A 21,326-nucleotide genomic window follows, 5' to 3' on the forward strand; every position below is an offset into this window, starting at 1 on the left:
AGAACAGAGCAAGGGGAGGAACATTTAAACCTCCTTAGGAGGTTTTACAAATGAGGGAACTAAGGCTTTGAGAAGTTATATAACTCGTCCAGGATCACACAGCTAGTATGGGACAGAGCCAAGATTCAAATCCAGACTAGCTTTACCCCCAAAACCCACGTTTTTAATTACAATGCTACATGGAGTTTTCTGTATAGAAATAATGTTTTTCCCAACTGGAAAAGCAAAGGGAAACTCATTCTGTTTTATAAAATTCAATTTATTCAAGTTACACACACACACCTAGAAAAAGATTGCCAAGGGGGAGAAAGGTGCGAGGAGGTCTCTGCACGCTGGGGGGGCAGCGGGGCGGGGCGTTTCAGCTCCACACTGCCCCTCCCCCCCCCCAGGCCAGCCTCCGTACTGCAGCGGATGACAGCCAGGAGGCTGCCTCTCCCAGACCCCCTGCCACAGGGGTCTTGGCCTTGGCAGGAAAATTAGAAGGTTGAAAAAGGCAAAGACTTGCTTCTTTTCTCTCTTGGGGGTAGCCTGGTAGCAGCAGCCATCGCTGGGGGTGACTGAGGGTTGCTGTGGGCAGCGGCTCCCCCAGGCTCAGGGTTGCAAAGCTCCCCCACCACCCCCAGCCTCCAGCTCTCAGGCCCTCCCACTGCTGCCTCTCTAGCCAAAACCCCCTATCCATCCTTTGCCTTTCAGTCCTTTCAACACCCTTGTAACCAATTCCTGGCATCCAATCCTTCTCTGTCTGAAATACCTAGAGTGGTTTCTATTTTTCTGGCTGGCTATTAATACGTTCTGCAGCAAAACATAAGATACATATTTTTTTTTCTTAAGATACATATTTGCTAGACTTACATTAAAAATATTGACACTAGGGATCCCTGGGTGGCGCAGCGGTTTGGCGCCTGCCTTTGGCCCAGGGCGCGATCCTGGAGACCCAGGATCGAATCCCACGTCAGGCTCCCAGTGCATGGAGCCTGCTTCTCCCTCTGCCTGTGTCTCTGCCTCTCTCTCTCTCTCTCTGTGACTATCATAAAATAAAAAAAAAATTAAAAAAAATAAATAAAAATATTGACACTATTCTTATTTGTAAATGAAGATACAGGATATAAGCAGTAGCTTTTCTTATGAGGGGAGCAAAATATTTTTGCATAGTTTCCTTTATATGGGGTGCAAAAGATAGTCTCTGTAAGTCATGCAAGTAACTGGTGAAGAAAAGACTTATTAATTTAAGACATGAGTTCTTTAAGGGATAATCATACTGCTATTAAATGCCTTAGCTGTTACTTGTTGGTTAACATTTGACAAGTTAGAATACATCAATTGCACAATTTTGAATCTGTAATAAATATGATTAGTTAATAGTAGACTCCAGACTTCCATCTGTTCTTCTCAAAAAAGGTTGGATGATCTACTATGATCCACTAAGAAACATCTAAATGGGAAGAAACACAGAAGCATTTTCATTAGTGTCACTTAGTTTTTTCAATAGAAAATGGTCTGATAAACCATAAAATTTAAGACTTAACTATTGCTAAACTGCTACATATATAATTATTTGGCATTTAGATAAGATAGGACTAGAGAAAAACTGATATATTTTAGGGGCCACAAATTTGTATCCTGAATCAATAATCTCTACTTAAAAAAAAAAGTAATCCTATGCCATTGAACACAACAAACTGGAAGTGAACAAGAGAAGTTATTAATGAAAGCTAACGAAATGTAGGCTTATTTTAACATGCCTGATCTGGACAAAGGGAAGGAAAAGCCTCCACAGAAACTTTATTAAGTTTACTAAAACTACCAAGACGTGATCAAAGTAAAAAATATTAGGGGTGCCTGGCTGGCTCATTCAGGGGAGCAGATGACTCTTGGGCCTCAGGGTTGTGAGTTTGAGCTCCACGTTGAGTATAGAAATTATTAAAAAAAAAAAAAAAGAAGCAGACTTTTACCTCATATTTTAGTTAAGAATAAAAGTAAGAGGGCAGCCCGGATGGCTCAGCTCCCTCTATCTCTCTCTTTCTGTGTCTCTAATAAATTAATAAAATCTTAAAAAAAAAAAAAAAAAAGAATAAAAGTAAGAATAGTTTACATGTGTATTTTACACATGAAAACATTTGGAAGGATGTATACTAAAATGTTAACAGTGATCTTATTTCTGGATAGTGAGATTTCAAGAGTTTAGGGTTTTGTGGGTTGTTGCTTTTTTGGCTCTTGTAAAAATTTTTTCTATAGTGAACATATGTTTTTGGTAATTAAAAAGGAGAAGAATTAAAATCAATTAATGCCCAAGTACAACATTAATTAATGCTTTTTGAAATTTAGTTTTTCTACTTCTTTTTTTTAAGGACTTTATTTATTTATTCATGAGAGGTCACAGAGAGAGAGAGAGTCAGAGACATAGGCAGAGGGAGAAGCAGGTTCCCCTCAGGGAGCCTGATGTGGGACTCGATCCATGAACTCCAGGATCATACCCTGAGCCGAAAGCAGAGCTTAACCATGAGCCATCCAGGAGTCTCTCACTTGCTTCAATATGAAAAATAGGATTTTATGAGGAATCATAATGCTGTAAAGCACCCAAGAGACCATGTGGTCCAAATTACAAAATTAAACTCCATGCAGGCTCAGTGAGTGACTGGCCTGAGACCACACTGTTCAGAGAGCAGAACCATGGCCTCTTGATTTCTGGTCTAGGACCCCCTTATACAAAAACCAAAATTTCAAAATACATTTATAAATTTTTATACATAAAAATACATTTATCTCCACAACACCAGAATAAGTTGGTTCAATATCAAGACCCTAAAAATATAAATGGTGCCAGGTTAGAACCCAAGTAATGGTGGGCCAGCTTTACCTTCAGGATTTCAGAGGGAGTGGTATCTGGTGGTACAGGTTTCCCACAATGCTTTGAATATTCAGTTATAAAGACTGAAGCTTCATCTAAACTATGGAATCAGAAAGAAAAAGCATCATGAGGACATTCTTGGAGGTGATAAATATGTCTGCTATCTTGATTGTGGTGATGGCTTCACGGGGGGGATATATATGTCAAAATTTATCAAACGGCATATTTGAAATATGTGTAGCCTACATATATATGTGTGTATACCATGTCTCAAAAAATAATGTTTATAAACAACTCATGATCTATGGTTAGATCACAAGTGGTAAACAAACAGAAGGAAATGCATGTCATGGTAATGAGATAGGGACACATCCCAAGTGGCTAGCACAGTTAGACTAAATGTGGTGAGGGCCCAGGAAAGACTTCTGTTCTGACCAGGTTTTCTTTCCTTAGTACTAGCCATTCCTCCCTTCTCCTTTTCACTTTCTAAATCCATCCCAACCCTATCCCAAGAAGCTGACTTCCAAACTTGTAGATGTGGGAAAATTAGACAATCAAGCTTAGCAAAAATTATATTACATAAAAGCCCCCAATTTTGAGCAAGTGTCTAAGGAATAAAGCTGTAATTCAGGTTTTAAAGTAGGATTGTGAATCACCTATTTTGGGGGTTCAGAAAGCTTACTTGATTGTCTGATTCCAAGTTCATGTTTGAAGGGATTGAATTATACAACAACTAGCCTCTGGGTATGTGTAGTAATGCTACAACTTAATACACAGAGCCCTTCATTACAACCAAATAGTTGTGCAACTGTTTGATCTTTTCCTCCAAAATAAAGGTAAATTTTAAGGAAATTCTATGGTAAGGCATTTTTGTTTCATAGCTTGTTAATTAACTTACCTTATCTCGCTTGCCAAATAGTTTACCAGGTCTGTGATGTTGTTGGTATTCATCGCGTGCAGTTTCAACACTTGAAAGTATTTTGTCTTTGCCAAAATCCCAAAGTCTTTCTTACTTATGATATTATTCAGAATCAGATTTCTGATCTATAGAATAACAGGTATTTTTATATAAAAAATGTGTGGAAAATGGAAAAAATTCCAAGGCCTTATTCAATACCCCAAAATTTCTTATAATCACAAGTTAAATTACCATTGTATTGTGACTAAGCCTCTTTTTTCAGGGATTGGGGAAGGGGAGATGTTTTGGCCCATTTTAGTAACAGATTAAATCAATAAGTAATTACTGTTAAGCACTCTGGGACTTTTTATGAGGAAGATCTACTTACAACAAGCATTTAAGGCTATAGATTTTCCACTGAGCATGGCGGCAAATAAGAGAGATGATGTCTCTGTCTTTTAAAAGATTTATTAAGGTTTAATAAAAGCAAAATGATTTTATATATTACCAAACAGAGATAGTAGTTTTCAGCTTAATTTTGATTTCGGAAAAATTATTACCTTCTAATATCAAATTTTTCATAGTGAAAAGAAGAAGAAAATGCCTCTTACTTGATGTGAAAATCCTGCCAACTGGCCAGTATTCATATGCTCTTCTAATTGCTGTAAAATGATCTGAGGATTACATGACCCCAGAAAATTCTAGAGGAAAAAAAATCAAAACACAGTTAATGGAAAAGTATTATTACTATTCTGTCAAATCTGAAAGGTTTTCATTTTTAAATTTGGAATATCTTTAGGAATTTCTATTATAGGAAAAAAAGCCCACCTGTATCATATAACAAAAAATTTTGGAAATAAGGAAGAAGACATTTTACAAATACCTATTGTAATAGTAAGAGCTGTTTGACAAGCATTTTGTCATCCTAGGTGCCAAAAGGAATCTATTTAAATACTGAAATTTTGAAAAGCATCAACGGATGAGTTTATGAATAGTAAAAACAAACAAACGAACAAACCCCAAGTCAAAGACAAGCACAGATGGCTGTGAAAAAATGCAATGAACAGACAAAACGACAGATTAAAAAAAAAAGTGTGTTTATTTATATAGTTCTCTATCTACTGGCTTATCTACCTTTGGGGAAATACTGCAAAACATTCCCAAGTGCTTTGTTCTATTTGTCTGTGTTGTAAAGGGAATGAGTTATTTTTTAAAGTTCTGTCCTCAAACTGCTCATGGCTCCTTTTGTCAGACACCCACATACAAAACCTTCTCTCTTATCTCTCACATCCAATCACTAAGTCAAGCTGCTCCATCCAGTTCATTCTCACTGCCACCACCCTACTCTGGGGACATATCCCCTCAAGCCTTCCCTGCCCATCCACATCCCTGCTGTTGTGTGTGGATCAAGTGAGATTCACCTCCAGTCAAGTGCAACAACTTCTCACTCATCTCTTCTTGCCTCCTCTCTCCTCTGATCAAGCCCATGGATTGTTCCTTATAAAACAGTTCCTGAGCAATTAATTCACTTTACTCTTCCAGGAAAAGTGATTGCCCTCCCCACCTGTACCCGATAAAGGTCCAAATCCCTCTGAAGGCATCCCTCAGATGGCTCTTGATCTATCTTTCAGGCTTATCGCCTGCTAAACCTGCATACAAACCTCCCACCCCAATCACACTGATGCACTCATGCTTCACAGGTCTGGTAAAAAGAAAATGCAATGCTTTTGCAGGGGACATACAGCATGAAACTTTCTGTTTCTTTGGCAGCCCCAGAGGAATAATTTGCGAGATACCTTAATTTGCTGGTGTCTTTTTTCCGAGTGGGGCATGAGCATTAGACAGGCTAGTGCAAAAGCTGGAAGCTCTAACTGGACATACTGCCTTGCTACTCCAATCATGTCGAGATCATCTGAAACTGGACATCTTCAAGAGAGCACATGAATTTGTTAATACCAATCAAATTAATTTATGAATTAATTTGCTACCTGACTCTGCTTTCAAAGATTTTAAACATTTATGCTGGGGCATAACATATGCTTAGTAATGAGTAACTTGAGTCTTTCACTGTACTCTTCGTGGAATAAAATAACCTGCCTACTGGAACACAGAGTACTGGTTGCTGCTGTGATTATGTCTGAAAGCCTACACATGCCTAAAGATACATGTCTTCTGAGTGTTCTCAGAAGACTCAAAACTTATGAGGTAACACTGCATAATTTAGGGTAGTTGTAAAAGTACTGTGTACATACATTAAAACTAATTTTAGAGAATGCTCACTGACCATGAGTTTATTAGCTGCACTGCATATGGAAAGCAGACATGGTAAAAATATAAGATCGTCTATCTTAAAAGCAAGTGATTGGGCAGCCCAGGTGGCTCAGTGGTTTAGCGCCGCCTTTGGCCCAGGGTGTGATCCTAGTGACCTGGGATTGAGTCCCACATTAGGCTCCCTGCATGGAGCCTGCTTCTCTCTCTGACTGTGTCTCTACGTCTCTCTCTCTCTCTCTCTCTCTCTCTGATGAATAAATAAAATCTAAAAAAAAAAAAAAAAAAAGCAAGCGGTGTGCTTAACTTTCCCAGAATGAATTATTGGAAAGAGAGGTTAATTAGAAATGAATTTTATAAGCAACACACAGGACTTTTGGGGGTAGGAAAACAAGTATCTTACTTACTCTAGAACAGTGACGAGACTCTCACAGCAATCTGATAACTGACTGGGACTCAGAGGACAAGATGCTGAAAATAAACAACAGTAATGTGCACATACTCCCACGTATAGAGTTATAAAATGCTACTGTCGATGTTTCAGGGGAGAGAAAAATACCTGAAAGTAGGGGTATCTGAACCACACGCTGCCAAGCTTTGCTGAAGTAGGGAACCTGGGGAAACAAAAACACAATGGGATTCAAGCCTGGGGTATCACTAACTCTCTAGGTTCTGCAGTCGCGGAACTAACTATACTGAGAGCTTGTGTTCTGGATGCTAAGACCAAAATCATACATTGGTATCTCTCTGTTCGAAATGGTTAGATTTTAGGATAGTATTCTTTCTTTCTTTCTTTTTTTTTTTTTTTTCAAAGTAAACTGTACACCCAGTGTGAGGCTCAAATTCATGATCCCGAGATCAAGAGTCGAATGTTCTACTGACTGAGGCAGCCAGGCGCCCTTGGATGATTTTCTTCATAAGCGTATGGTTCAAGATCTTATTATACAATCTTGGCTGATTCGTTATTGTTTCATTTGAGGAAAAGAAGTGTCAGAACCAACCCAGAAAACAAAACTTACACTGCTGTGTGCCAAACATTGTGTAAGAGCCATAGGAAAGGCACAAGCATGTAAGAGAAAGGATTTCAAAAAATGAATAAGGCAACAACATCAATTTCCACTCATAGGGGAGGGGTAAAGTGACTTACAATACATTTTACTCCTTATTATAGAGAAAAATTAAGAGTTAAAACTAATGAGATGCTAAAAGCATTAAATATACAGGTCTCTTAAGATCCAACAATCCCACTCGTAAGGATATGCTGAAGAGAAACAAAAACATACATCCACATAAAAACTTGTACACAAATGTTCGTGGAACAGCATTATTCATAATAACCCAAAAACCCATCAACTGATGAACGGATAAATAAAATGTGAGTCTGTCCATACCGTGAACATTAGTTTAGAAAAAAGGGATGAAGCCATGAAACGTGCGACCACACAGATAAACCTTGAAAACATGATGCTGAGTGAAGGGAGCACAAAAGGCCACATACTGCATGATTCCACTGATACAACATATCCAGCATAGACACTTCCAGGGGCTGGAAGAGGAAGGAATAGGGAGTGACTGCTAATGGATCTGGGGTATACTTTCAGGGTGAAAAAAATGTTCTAGAATTAGAGAGCGGTGATGGTTGAGCAACATTATGAATATACTAAAAGCCACTTAATTGTACAATTTTTATTTCTTTATTTTTGAGAGTTTATTTATTTTTTTAGTAATCTCTACCCTCAATGTTGGGCTTGAACTCACGACCCCAAGATCAAGAGTCACATGCTCCATGGATTGATCCAACCAGGCGCCCCTTAACTTTATGCTTTAGAAGTGTACATTTTACATGGGAATTGTATCTCAATTAAAAAAAGAAAATAGGTCTCTATGTGTTCTGTGGAACAGTCTCCGAGGCACCAATGTTATATGGGAAAAAAAACTTTATCTAGAATGTCACTGCATTTATATGTACAAAAATGTATATACACCCACAGACACATACCTATATAATAGAAGAGTTCTAGAAGAAAACATAAGATCGTGTAAATAGCTATTTCTGGGGAGATAATTTTTTTCCCCCCTGGGGAGATAATTTTGATGGGAAATAGTAAAGGAGAATTTTCATGTTTTACTCAATATATTTCTATACTGTTCTAATGTGTTAAGCTAAGAATAGATTACTTATTTCCACATTATACATCATTATACATAGTAATGATTATGTGGTACACAACTTGTGAAATTTAGAAAAGATTAGTATGACATGGTGTCTGATTTAAATATCTTCCAAGTCCAGGAGGGGCAGCCAAATGTGTAACAAAACAAATCACACTGAGACAGGTGTTACTGTAGAACCAGGGTCTGGAGAGCGGGCATGAGGGTGTGGCTCCAGAGGCCTGGAGGGCTGGGGCTGGTGAGGTCCTCTGAGAGGTGACCTCTGAGCGAAGTACTCCTGGTCCCGACGCCACCTTAATGGGAAATCGATTCCGTTCTTTACCAAGGAACCAGTTACTTTACCTAATGCACCCGGGTGCCACAAGTCCATTGAGTATTAATATTAAATTATTTTTGTTGTTGTTAAAGATTTATTTATTTATTTGAGAGAGAGAAAGAGAGAGCGGGAAGAGCGAGAGAGTGAGAGAGCAAGAGCATGAGTGTGTCTGAGCAGGGGGAGGGGCAGAGGGAAAGAGAGAGAATCGCACTCAAGCAGACTCCCTGCTGAGCACAGAGCCTGATAAGAGGCTCCAACCCACCACCCTGAGATCAAGATCTGAGCCAAAATCAAGAGTCCATACTTAACCTACCGAGCCACCCAGGCGATCCTAAAGATTAAATTCTACAAAATTTACTTTGGGAAACTACATACCTGCCATAAAGAATGGATACTAGAGATGGAGGTTAAAACTTTCCTTAGATAAGGAATCTGTGAAAAAAAAAAAATACAGTTTGGAAATTACCAAAATGGAAAACTTAAACATGAAATAGCAGATTCTTCAATTTTCAAAAGAAGTATCAGTAAAATGTATTTGCAATGAGAACAACCAGGGAAGCTCACTTACTAAATCACAAATATCAAAAAGGATCAGGGAAGCTTCCATTTCTTTCCAGCGAAATTTATGTCATTTTTGAGTTAGCACTTTCTCTGGTCCAACACCAAGTTTGGCACAAACCCAAGGAGAGTGAATGTTTGCAGCATACAGCTGTTCAATCACAAGTATGTGCAGAATGCTGAAGAGTTGCTCTGCAAGAGCTTTTACAGAGCCCTCAGCCCAGGGCATGGAGTCTTACCATATTGAAGCCAAGGAGCTTTTGCAAGAGTCCATTCCAAAGCTGCAGGTCATAGATTTTGTATTCTAAGCAAAGCTCAGTCACCAATCTGACTGCCTGAAGAGAAACAAAAAAACAAAACAAAACAAAACAAAATCATACTGCTTCAAAATACCAGGAAATGAAACCACCCATAGAAAAGGTAGGCAGCTAACACACAAAATACACTCATAATCTAGGTGTGTCTATTGCCTGATTTCAGTAAAGCCCCCTATCTCTCTAATAAATCAAGGAAAAAAATTCTTCTTGCTGAAATGAATTTAAACAGCATTTTGGACTTTCCCCGCTGTCTTCTTTCTACCCAAGAATGGTTTGCCTGTTGGCCCCATAATCTTTATGCCCTAGGTTTCAACTGCCTCAGAGACTGAATTCCCACAGTCAGTGAGGAGGAAGAGAACCAACACCCCTCCTGGCATAGGGACAGCCTCTTCTCCTCACCCGGATGAGGACACACAGGCTCTAGGAAGGGATTACAGAAGTGTCCTCTTGCTGGTGGGGATCAGGACCTAAGCATTAAGGGACAGAGGTAAGGGGAGCCTCCAAGTTGCTTGTTAGCTGTCAAGCTAGGAAAGTAGAAATGGTCTCAGAGCAGTAGACTTGTTCAGGAATAAAGAGTTTCTCCAGTTTCAGGCATTTGAGTGAATACAAGAGCATCTGAGAAGATGGGGGCCCCACCCCAGACAACTCCATGTACATACCAAGGATTCATGGCTGTGGTTTTTCCATAGACCCTTAATCATTCCTTCTTTAGGACTGTTGCAAAATAATTCGTATGTGATGGGGATATTCAAAGTCTCAAATGATGCCAGAAAAGTTATACATTTCAAGTAAGATCTGGAAAACAGGTATTTATGGGAATCATTCTTACAAGCCACATTTACATTTAAGATAAAAGCCACCATAGGGCAGCTGGGTGGCTCTGTAGTTGAGCATCTGCCTTTGGCTCAGGTCGTGAGCCCAGGGTCCTGGGATTGAGTCCCGTATTGGGCTCCCCATGGGCAGCCTGCCTCTCCCTCAACCTATGTCTCTGCCTCTCTCTCTGTGTCTCTCATGAATAAATAAAAAAAATCTAAAAAAAAAAAAAAAAAAAAAGCGCCACCATAGGGCAATGTTAGGCCTGCTTGTTTTCAAATGTCTATTTTTTAGGCTTCTAAATATATTCACTGAATATTAGAAAGAAATCAATATGAGCAAGATCAAGAAAACATTCAGTTCCTAAGTGCCTCAAAAAACGAGGGGAACAAAATGTTTTCAGAGGCCTATGTCCCCTTTGCTAAAATGGCAAGGACATTCAACACAGCAGAACTAGGTATATACACAGCTACTCTAATGCACTCTTACAAAGTAAGGGGCTTAAGTGTACGCTCCCAAAGAACAGATCTATTTCCTGTTTCTTTTTTTTCTTTCTTTCTTTTTCTTTTTTTTTAAAGTAAGCTCTACACCCAACTTGGAGCTTGAACTCATGACCTTAAGATCAAGAGTCGCATGTTCTACCAACTGAGCCAGCCAGGCACCCGTGTTTCCTATTTATTAACACAATTTTAAAAATTCTACTTACTTCACTTCTTCCATGGGTTTTTTGAAGAGAGATTCTATAGTTTCCTTGTCAGCCAAATACAGGAGACACTGAAGAGCTCGTGCTCTGTGGGCAAAAGTTAACCGGCGCACACCCAATGTCTGTAAAACCAAAGTAGGTTTGCAGAGACATGCATGCTGTAGTTGAGTACATGAGTTTCAACTTAGGTAACATAAATGTCATTAAAAAAAAAAATCAGTCAATCTCTTCCCTTAGGGAGCCAGTGATTCTCAAAGCGTGGTCCATGAACCCCTGGTAGGCCTTCCTCAGACTCTTTCAAGTGGGAAAAGGTCAAAACTACTTTCACAATAATACTAAGATGTTATTTGCCTTTAGACTGCGTGATATTTGCGCTGATGGGTAAAACAACCAGTGCTAGTCAGGGTAGGAACACCCATTTGCTGGGGCAGCCATGGTATTCTTTACAGCCAAACAAAAGTGACTTCCACTTAACAAGGTTCTTGATGGAGCAGTAAAAATTAATTTTAAGAAACTTCAACTCTTAAATATATTGAGTTCATGCTTGAATACATATTAATTAATTAAGATGTATTCATCAATGTTCTGTGTGACCAAATGGGAAGCATATGTAAAGCATACTACAGGACTGACGGTTTCTCAGGGAAAAGCACATGTATGAATGAACTGTGAGCTGAACTAGGCACTTTTCACAGACCACTATTTTTATTTGAAACTATGACTATCAGATAAACTAATATGCAAGGGGGAAAAATGGATTTTCTCCTCAGTTGCTGTCGAGGACATACAACCAGCAACCTCTGATTTCCCCTCTTTCCTTCCTTCTATCCAAGACCCATTTGCCTCCTAGCTCTACACTCTTTCTCTCCCTCAGTTCCAACTACCTCAGAACATTCCTAGAGACAAAAGCCTGAAGGCTAAAGAGATGGTGTTGCCTTTAGATAAAAGGGAAAGTTTAGCCAGCTAAAGTCTAGTGGAGAGAGAAGGAGGAATGGCTGGAGGGTGCAGCCCGTCCTGCAGGGCCCCTGGTAGTAGGATTGTTGCCTAACCAAGGAGTTAATAACTTTGAATGTAGATAACCATGGGAATTGTCAATAGGTTCAGTTTGCCAAACAGGACGTTATGGAAGCCAGCACTAAATGGGGCTTGCTGACACTATAATCCTGATTACAATGTAAGATATGCAGTACTCTGAATAAGTGTGTAAGTGAGCATTATCTTAAACATCTGTTAATGATACCAAGCATGGTAAATATGCAGGAAAAAATGTTGAGCTCTCATGCAAAGATGAGTTTTGACTCCATGTCTAGGGCTTACAGTTGTAGCTGATGTTGCAAACACGAACAGCATTCTTGAACTGTAATCAATCGGACGAGACAGAAGAAGATACAAGACTCTGGGGAAAAATATTTTAAATTACATTTAGATTTTAATTTAGTGATATAGTACCCAAACAACAGACCTGTTTTACAGTCCTTAGAAAAAGTCACAAGGCATCCCAAACATGGGCCTGAAGTGTTTGGGGTTAAAGACATTTTTGCCTTTCCCCTTAATGGATGCTTAATCTTTTCTTGAGTGAGTTCCAATAATAGCTAAAGATGATAAAAACAATAAATGTTAGGCCTCAGTCTTCTCATCTATAAAACAGCTCATCAATCTCTGACAGTTTATTTTTTAATTTTTAAATTTTTTAAAAAAGATTTTTATTTATTTATTCATGACCGAGAGAGAGAGAGGCAGGCAGAGACACAGGCAGAGGGAGAGGGAGAGAAGCAGGCTCCATGTGGGGAGTCCGATGAGGGACTCGATCCCAGGTCTCCAGGATCACACCCCGGGCTGAAGGCAGCGCCAAACTGCTGGGCCACCGGGGCTGCCCAATCTCTGACAGTCTAAATTCTACTTAAGAAATTAATACAGACTATAGGGATCCTTGGGTGGCTCAGCGGTTTGGCGCCTGCCTTTGGCCCAGGGTGCAATCCTGGAGTCCTGGGATGGAGTTCCACATCAGGCTCCCTGCATGGAGCCTGCTTCTCCCTCTGCCTGTGTCTCTGCCTCTCTCTCTCTATGTCTATCGTGAATGAATGAATAAAATCTTAAAAAAAAAAAAGAAATTAATACAGACTATAGGGCAGCCTGGGTGGCTCAGCAGTTTAGCGCTTGCCTTCGGCCCAGGGCATGATCCTGGAGACCCAGGATCGAGTCCCACGTCGGGCTCTTACATGGAGTCTGCTTCTTCCTCTGCCTGTATCTCTGCCTTTCTCTCTCTGTGTCTCTCATGAATAAAAAATAAAATATTTTTTAAAAAAAGAAATTAATACAGACTATAGCTACAAAGTACATTGGACAATATAATGGAGAATTCTGTTTTAATTCATAGGACCTGTTAAATGTTTAACCTCTAGACTCAGACCTGACTGGCCCCCCTCCAGAGGAGAGTAAGATGGATAGGGTGGGTGTGTGTGGTACGAGGGAGGGAGAGGGTAGAACTGTCAGTGGGAAAAGGCAAGAAGCTACAAAATTGGTAGGAAATATCCCTTTGGGAGCTCCCTAGGATTTTCTTTTCTTCTCTCTCTTTGAATGGTTTCCCTCTAAGACTTTCCATTGTGACTGATTCAGTTACACATTGCAGGATGAATCTACCTCTTGCTTCTTAGACAAAGGTGCCCCTGTGTTTAAAAGACTAAGCAAGGACAAGGTAGAATCCACAGGAAAGGAAGGAATGGAGGGGGTGGTAAGCCAGCTCTGCCCAAACCAGGAGAAATTCTTCTCTTGGGTTTGTCGTTCTACATCCTTTCTCACTATCAGATCTCCAAGGCTGATGCAGAGCTTCACAGGTGACTTGACCTACTTTTGGTCTAGAGCAGGAATGGCAAAAAGCTGGCATGCATGTCACCAATCCCTCCCCCATGCCTATGCCAAGCATCATTAATGGATTACCACATCCTTTCTGATTTAGGTCCAGATATAGTAGGTAAGCCGTGACCAATCAGATTTAGCCCATTAGATGAAACCTTGGTCTCAAGTCTTCGGTTAGAAGGTAAAAGGAATCCTGGTGACCCATATCAGAACCAGCCTAGCTCTCCAGGGTAAGAGAATACATAGGGGTCTGGAGCCAGAGTTGCAGAAAATAAAAGAGTTCTCCTTGGCTTGAGGTGCATCCTCTGCTAAAGGTATTCTAGGAACCCTCTACATTAGTAGGGACTCACTGAGGTTTCAGAAATTCTGGGTCTTGGTTGTTTATTTATTCCACTGGAGACAGTTGTATATACTCATGGCCATATATCAATGAAGTGATTCTTCTCAGAGACTCTGACCCAAGTTACATGAAGAAAATCTTTTCAAAACCAACCTCTGACAGATTTATTGTAAGATTCCAACTCGGCAATAAGATACAGACACATGTAAGTAAATAAAAAGTACCTTCGTAGTGCTTCATCTTCTTGAAGTTCAAATAATTCTGATGGTTTCTTTGAAAAAGTGAAAAAAAAAAAAAAGGTAAAAAAAAAACTACAGAAAAGTTTGTTGACTATCTAACACAACTAGATGAAAAACCCAATATACAGAATTATGTTTACAGAGAAGAAATTAGATTTTTCCTTTTAAAAGGGGGTTTCCTCGGGGTACCTGGATGGCTCAATGGTTGAGCAACTGCCTTTGGCTCAAATAGTGATTCCAGAGTTCTGGGATTGAGTCCTGCAGCAGGCTCCCAGAGTCTGCTTCTCCCAATCTCTCTGTCTCTCATGAATTAATAAAATCTTTAAAGAATAAAAAATAAAAAATAAATTGGGCAGCCCTGGTGGCGCAGTGGTTTGGCGCCGCCTACAGCCTGGGGTGTGATCCTGGAGGCCTGGAATCGAGTCCCACATCGGGCTCCCTGCATGGAGCCTGCTTCTCCCTCTGCCTGTGTCTCTGCCTCTCTCTCTATGAATAAATAAATAAAATCTTTAAAAAAAAAAAAAAAGGAACTTACACATATTTTAAAAAAATTAAAATAAAATAAAAAAAAAGTTAAAAAGAGTTTCCTCACATTTATTCAGTCAGGAAATATTTGCTGAGCACTTACCATGTGCCAGGCACAATTCCAAGAACAAGGGTTGCCCGAGTGAACAAAATAAATGCTCCTATCTCCCAGTGCTTACAGTCACTGGGTAACTTTTAAAAGGAAAAGACTTCATGGATTAGAAATGAGTTGGTCAGTAATTCAGTATTGAGCTACAGGGACTTACAAAGCCATGTGCAAGATGCTAGATACAGACACAGGTCCTGGCCTCAAGGTGCTTGAGTTTAATTCTCCAAATTTACATAGAGGTTAAAACATGCTGGTTTCTGAGTCAACCATAGATTCTATGTGGCCTAGCTATGCTTCTGGGTACAATAAAGCTCAGTCCTTCTCTTCGTAGACACTTTAAAAAAATATATATTTTATTTGAGAGAGGGGGCATGAACCAGAGGTAGAGGCAGAGAGAGAAGCAGGCTCCCTGCTGAGCAGGGAGCTCGATGTGGGACTCGATCCAGGACCATGAGATCATGACCTAAGCCAAAGGCATAGGACAACCATGTTAGTCCTTGAGAAGGACATGATACCACTTAGGCAGGATTGTCTCTCTCTCTCTTTTTTTTTTTAAGATTTTATTTATTTATTCACAAGAGACACACACACACAGAGAGAGAGAGAGAGAGAGAGAGAGAGAGAGAGAAAGGCAGAAGACACAGGCAGAGGGAGAAGCAGGCTCCATGCAGGGAGCCCAATGTGGGACTCGATCCCGGGTCTCCAGGATCACACCCTGGGCCAAAGGCAGGCACTAAACCGCTGAGCCACCCGGCCTGCCCAGATTTGAGCTCTGTGTTGTATCAATAGTGTTATCAATTTTAAATTATTTAATTTTGATCATTATAATGTGGTTAAGTAAGAGAAAAGCCTTGTTCTTAGGAAATATCAACTTGTTAAGGTGTAAAGAGGCATGCCATATGCAATTCATTCTCAGTCCAGAAAGATATTACAAGTAAATATATTATAGGGCAAAGAAAATATGGCAAAATGTTAAACACTGAAGGAGCTGGGTGTATAGGAATTCTTTAAAACTATTGCAACTTTTCAGTATATTTAAAATTATTTCAAATAAAAAGTTAGTCACATTAATCTAAGAACAGGCCACTTCTTTTATATAAGAGTTCATCTGGAATGACCAATTAAAAAAGTAAAATGGTTGCAAAACAATATTTAAATGAAAAGAAAAAGGAAACTTCATTATAACTCATCAGATAACAGAAGGTATTAAAAGCAGCAAATGTTCCTTGTTCTAAGAGTGTGAGCTCTTAATTAGAAGCTTCTGTCAGTGTGGGATAACAGATGTAACAATAGATCCTCTTGGAGAATGGACTTACCTCACTAGGTTTTGTGGACAGGCACAGCCACTTCTCCAACAACATGTCCCAGATCTTCTCCAAATTAATTTCATTAACTTCGGCAATTTCTTTGGCGGCTGTGTGAATATCTGAGATATTCAAGATAAAGGATTTTAAAAAGAAAAACCCAAGTTTTCAATGAAAGATAACTGAGAATCAAAATGATAGTTCTTGAGCAGAAAGATAAGCGGCATTTTGTCCTCACCTGGATAATCTTTGCCGGACGAGTTCTGAATTCTTTGACTTATGCTAGGGTGTTCATACAGACTGACAATGAGATGTGCTGGTTTTCCTATCACTCTTAGATATTCCGTGGAGTTTAGCTTGTGGGCTATGAGCACAGCTTCAGTGCCTGATCGTCGGTACTGAATATGAAGCTTCTTCAACAAAGCCTCTGCTTTTTCACGTGTTTCATCCTTTAAAAAAACCCACACAGGTAAAAAGAGAATCTCATGCTCTAAACCTCAGGTGAAATGAAGAATCTATCTTTGTCAATTGAGGTCCCTCCCTGCCTTAAGTTACATTCTTACGTAGCTACATAAACCCTAATCTTTCTTCATTTTAGGCATACAACCCTTAAAGATGCCCGATATGAGGACAAGATGAGAAGGTATACCAGAGGAGCACAATTTAAGTGAAAAGAGACAGGAACCATCCACTGTGCAATTCAGACACACCTGAGATGGAATATTCTGTAGCCACCTCTCAGCCAGATACAGGCAGAATTTCAAGCTAGACATCTTGAAGGAACCTGAGAAGACGAAGATCCTTAATTAAGCAAATGTTAATCCTTTCAAGACAAATGTATTTGAGTCAAATTAAAAAGACTATTTTTTAAAAACGAGAATGCATTCTCAGAGTAAAAATACAATTTAAATAGGACAGAAGGATACACACATTTTAACCAAAACGAGGTAAGATCATAGAGGTAGTAGAGTTCACTGTTCTCACTTAATATACTTAATATATATATATATCTTGGGTATCTTTCCAAATCAACTACACAGTATTTCATTATATGAATACGCTCTCTTTTTAAAACAAGTTCCTGACAAATAAGCATTAAAAAAAAAAATTAGTTGGGCAGCCCAGGTGGCTCTGTGGTTTAGCGCCGCCTTCAGCCCAGGGCTTTATCCTGGAGACCCGGCATCGAGTCCCACATCGGGCTCCCTGCATGGAGCCTGCTTCTCCCTCTGCCTGTGTCTCTGACTCTCTCTCTCTGTGTGTGTGTGTCTCATGAATAAATAAATAAAATCTTTTAAAAAAAAATAGTTATGAGGTGCCTGGGTGGCTTAGTCTATTAAGCATCTGCCTTTGGCTCAGGTCATGATCCGGGGGTCCTGGGATCGAGCCCAAGTCAGGCTCCCTGCTCAGCAGGAAGTCTGCTTCTCTCTCTCTTCCTCTGCCCCTCCTCCCTACTTGTTCTCTCTTTCTCTCTCACATAAATAAATAAAATCTTAAAAAAAAATTTTTAAGTTATTTTCAACTTGTTATAAATAAAAACATGGCAATAAGTGCCTGTGCTTGTGTGTTCTTTGGTTATGCAAGAACATGTAAAGATTCATCACCAGAAATGTGAGTGGATATTAGGAAACATCAATTTCTATCCCTACCAACAAGATGGAGGAGCGCCCACATCTCTGCAGCCTGATAAGCTTCAGGGACCCTTGCTGAATTGACTGGAGCCTTTTCAATATTCAGCAAATTTTAACAATGTCAGCAATGCACCAAGTGCAGTGAAGTGAAAACAGGACACACAACATTTTAAACTAACATCAATAGCTTTAAATGCCTCTCCTTAAAGACAGAGAAGTCCATTTTCTTTTTTACTGCAAGTTCAAAACAAGAAGCCAAACATTTTGAGCCTATTTAGAGGAAGAATCCATACCTTCTGGGATATCCTGGGCAAGACTTATGCCAATAGCCACAGCCCACTCTGGGTTAACTATAGACAGTAAGTAGGATTCAATGGTTTGAGTGATCTTAGTTATTTCCTTGTTAATCAGTGTTGAGGATTTAGCTTCTGTTAACTTCAGGAGCTTGGGCTTCAGTTTTTTTTCAAAAACATGCTTGGCAGTAGACACATACAGAGTGTCCAAAGAGAACTTCAAAGAGAGGAAAAGAAAAGTCTGTTTTATATGAGCACCTTCAAGGGTTTTACCCGAAAGCCACACAAAATCCTTCTATACGGGGTCTAAGTTAACTAGAGGGTATAAAGATACGTCTTACCTTCATTAACTTAGAAATCAAGAGCAGTGTTGGGAAAGATTCTTCACTGAGTTCTGTAGCTAAAAAGGAAATGAGAAAAAATACGATTTGGTTAAGAAATTTTTTTTTTGGCTATTCAATAACAGTCATAAGAAATTAAGGAACATACATAAAATTTTCCAGAAGTTCTGTGCTGTGCCAAAGAATATTAGGTGAAAAGGCAGTCTAGTTTGGGCAGCTGATGGCAAACTTATCACATGCTCCAACATATACTGATATTCTAGGTCCACTGGAGGAGATATTCTTCTGTATGATTTCAAATGTTTCAGAAGACTCAATGCCTATATTAAAATATAAATGTAATTTCCTGTGAGATTAAACCAATCCTGTTTCTGAAATGTCTAGCTTGATAGCATCATGGATTTCCATTTCTGTGGTCTTGTTTTCAAAAAGATAAACAAAACTTCTGTAGTTTCACCTCTAAGGTTATCCTTCTAAACCAAAACCATAATTTATACAATGATTAAAGAAATTATGTGTGGAGAAACTAATGGAATCCTGTGGTTGGTGGGGTCTTTGTGAATTTGACAGTTTCCCATGCCTTCTCCCAACAGTATGAGAGATCTAAAAAATACTTGGTTTCATTTTAAATACATAAGCAGTAGATCTAAAATTAACCCTTTACATCCTTTACTTTTTGTTAGCTTAAATCTGATATTTTGGGGGCCTGCAAAACCTTTTGAATCAACACATTGTCTCTTAATTTTTAAAATCCAATTTAAAAAGAGATAAAAGCTACTATGACCAAAATTCAGAAAAGACTAAGAAACTACTGAAAGCACTAGAATTGAGTCAGTCCTACCTACTAATATAGTAAGTGGAATCGAACTCTGGGTCCCACACAATACATCTTTTCCCCTTCTTCTGAATCACAAAAATTTTGCTTTAATTCTTCCAAATTAGTATTTCAGTGACTTCATGCCCTTGGACAAGTTTAAATTGCTTTAGTAAAGCAAAAATAGGATTAAGGTAAATGATAAAATATAGAAAGCATGAAAAGTCTTTTTACTTCTGTATGCCTTTCAAAGAAGAAGACAGGAGTAAAATACAGAGCAGAAAGGATAGTCCAGAAAGATAATACATGACTGCAATTCTGTAAATGATCCAAAAAGCAGCATAAAGGTAATTTTTAAATGTATAATATATTAGTTATACCTGATTAATATTGATGTTGGTTATCTCATCATCAGCTCTTTCTATAACTTTTAGGATGACTTCAATCATTTCATAGTCATAGGGATCCAACTATATAAAAATTTAAAAATATCAAAACTTAAGATCATGCCAGGCCAAAAGATGGTTTTATTCAATAATGGTCATCAGTACAGATCATAAATATAAAATCTTAGTGGACTATGGTGTTAGATTATTGTTTTAAAAATGAACTGAGGGATCCCTGGTTGGCGCAGCGGTTTGGCGCCTGCCTTTGGCCCAGGGCGCGATCCTGGAGACCCGGGATCGAATCCCACGTCGGGCTCCCAGTGCATGGAGCCTGCTTCTCCCTCTGCCTGTGTCTCTGCTTCTCTCTCTATCTCTCTGTGACTATCATAAATAAATAAAAAAAAAATTTAAAAAAAAATTATAAAAAAAAAAATAAAAATGAACTGAAATGGGGAAGTCGGAGTGGCTCAGTCAGTTAAGTGTCTGGCTGTTGATTTCAGCTCAAGTCATGATCTCAGGGTCATGAAATTAAGCCTCAAGCCCCTTGTTTGGCTCTATGCTGGGTGTGGAAACTGCTTAAGATTCTCTCTCTCCTTCACCCTCTGCCCTTCCCCCCACCCATGCCCTCATGAGTACTCTCTCAAAAAACAAACAAAAAAGTCAAACTGAAATGTTTTTATCTGAAATGTTTTTATCTCTAAAACTAGCTCTTTATGAAGATAAACATTCTTTAAAATGTTTCCAAAGTAACTTTAAAAAGAAAGCTATAAATAAATAAATAAATAAATAAATAAATAAATAAATAAATAAAATAAAATAAAAAGAAAGCTGTTCCTAGGGTACTAAAAATCTAGAAAGAATAAATATATCAAAATTTCAAAATTTTGTAAGACTTTTATTTTATTACAAGATTTTATTTATTTATTCATGAGAGACACAGAGAGAGAGAGGCAGAGGCAGAGGCAGAAGGAGAAGCAGGCTCCATGTAGGGAGCCTGATGTGGGACTCGATCCCATGACTCCAGGATCAGGCCCTGAGCCAAAGGCAGACACTCAACCACTGAGCCACCCAGGCATCTCTTGTAAGACTTTTAACTTAGAATTCTATGTCTTCCATTTAAGATGGGAAAAGTAAAAAAAAAAAAAAAAAAGATGGGAAAAGTACAATTGGAGGAAATGGACCTTTTTGTGGAAATGATGTAACTGGAAATGAGGCCTCCAAGAAAAAGTTTCTCAAAGGATTCCATTCTGGCTCTAATCATATACTGAAATGCAAAAATTAATTGGGTGGCACCTATATATGTTCATAAAAAGAAGGAAGTATTCTCTTTGTTCTTTGTTTCTGCCCACACATTACTTTTTTTTCCCATTTCTTAAATGCCAAATAAAGTCACAAGAATAACCACAGTGAACTAAGTGGGAAGATGATTTCTTGGTTTTTTTTTTTTTTAATTTTTATTTATTTATGATAGTCACACAGAGAGAGAGAGGCAGAGACATAGGCAGAGGGAGAAGCAGCCTCCATGCACCGGGAGCCTGACGTGGGACTTGATCCCGGGTCTCCAGGATCGTGCCCCGGGCCAAAGGCAGGCGCCAAAC

The 21,326-nt window shown here is 39.0% G+C and overlaps 1 protein-coding gene across 1 annotated transcript in view; it reads right to left on the reverse strand.

The window, feature by feature from the left end:
* Window positions 1-238: 238 nt before the first annotated feature.
* KNTC1 (kinetochore associated 1) overlaps window positions 239-21,326 on the reverse strand; it is a 77,691-nt gene continuing 56,603 nt past the window's right edge. Inside the window, exons 45-64 of the mRNA XM_026018897.2 lie at window positions 19,723-19,812; window positions 18,677-18,848; window positions 18,529-18,587; window positions 18,188-18,404; window positions 16,977-17,050; window positions 16,505-16,715; window positions 16,279-16,388; window positions 14,314-14,360; window positions 12,211-12,289; window positions 10,897-11,015; window positions 10,037-10,172; window positions 9,300-9,395; window positions 8,878-8,934; window positions 6,574-6,628; window positions 6,422-6,485; window positions 5,543-5,672; window positions 4,358-4,447; window positions 3,747-3,892; window positions 2,858-2,948; window positions 239-1,432 (exon numbers count right to left, since the gene is read on the reverse strand). Coding sequence (XP_025874682.2) covers window positions 1,412-1,432; window positions 2,858-2,948; window positions 3,747-3,892; window positions 4,358-4,447; window positions 5,543-5,672; window positions 6,422-6,485; window positions 6,574-6,628; window positions 8,878-8,934; window positions 9,300-9,395; window positions 10,037-10,172; window positions 10,897-11,015; window positions 12,211-12,289; window positions 14,314-14,360; window positions 16,279-16,388; window positions 16,505-16,715; window positions 16,977-17,050; window positions 18,188-18,404; window positions 18,529-18,587; window positions 18,677-18,848; window positions 19,723-19,812 — 2,064 coding nt within the window. The 3' untranslated portion in view covers window positions 239-1,411. The remainder of the gene's footprint in view (window positions 1,433-2,857; window positions 2,949-3,746; window positions 3,893-4,357; window positions 4,448-5,542; window positions 5,673-6,421; window positions 6,486-6,573; window positions 6,629-8,877; window positions 8,935-9,299; window positions 9,396-10,036; window positions 10,173-10,896; window positions 11,016-12,210; window positions 12,290-14,313; window positions 14,361-16,278; window positions 16,389-16,504; window positions 16,716-16,976; window positions 17,051-18,187; window positions 18,405-18,528; window positions 18,588-18,676; window positions 18,849-19,722; window positions 19,813-21,326) is intronic.

This window comes from Vulpes vulpes, chromosome 10 (genome assembly GCF_048418805.1).
Source record: "Vulpes vulpes isolate BD-2025 chromosome 10, VulVul3, whole genome shotgun sequence".
Lineage (NCBI taxonomy): Eukaryota > Metazoa > Chordata > Mammalia > Carnivora > Canidae > Vulpes > Vulpes vulpes.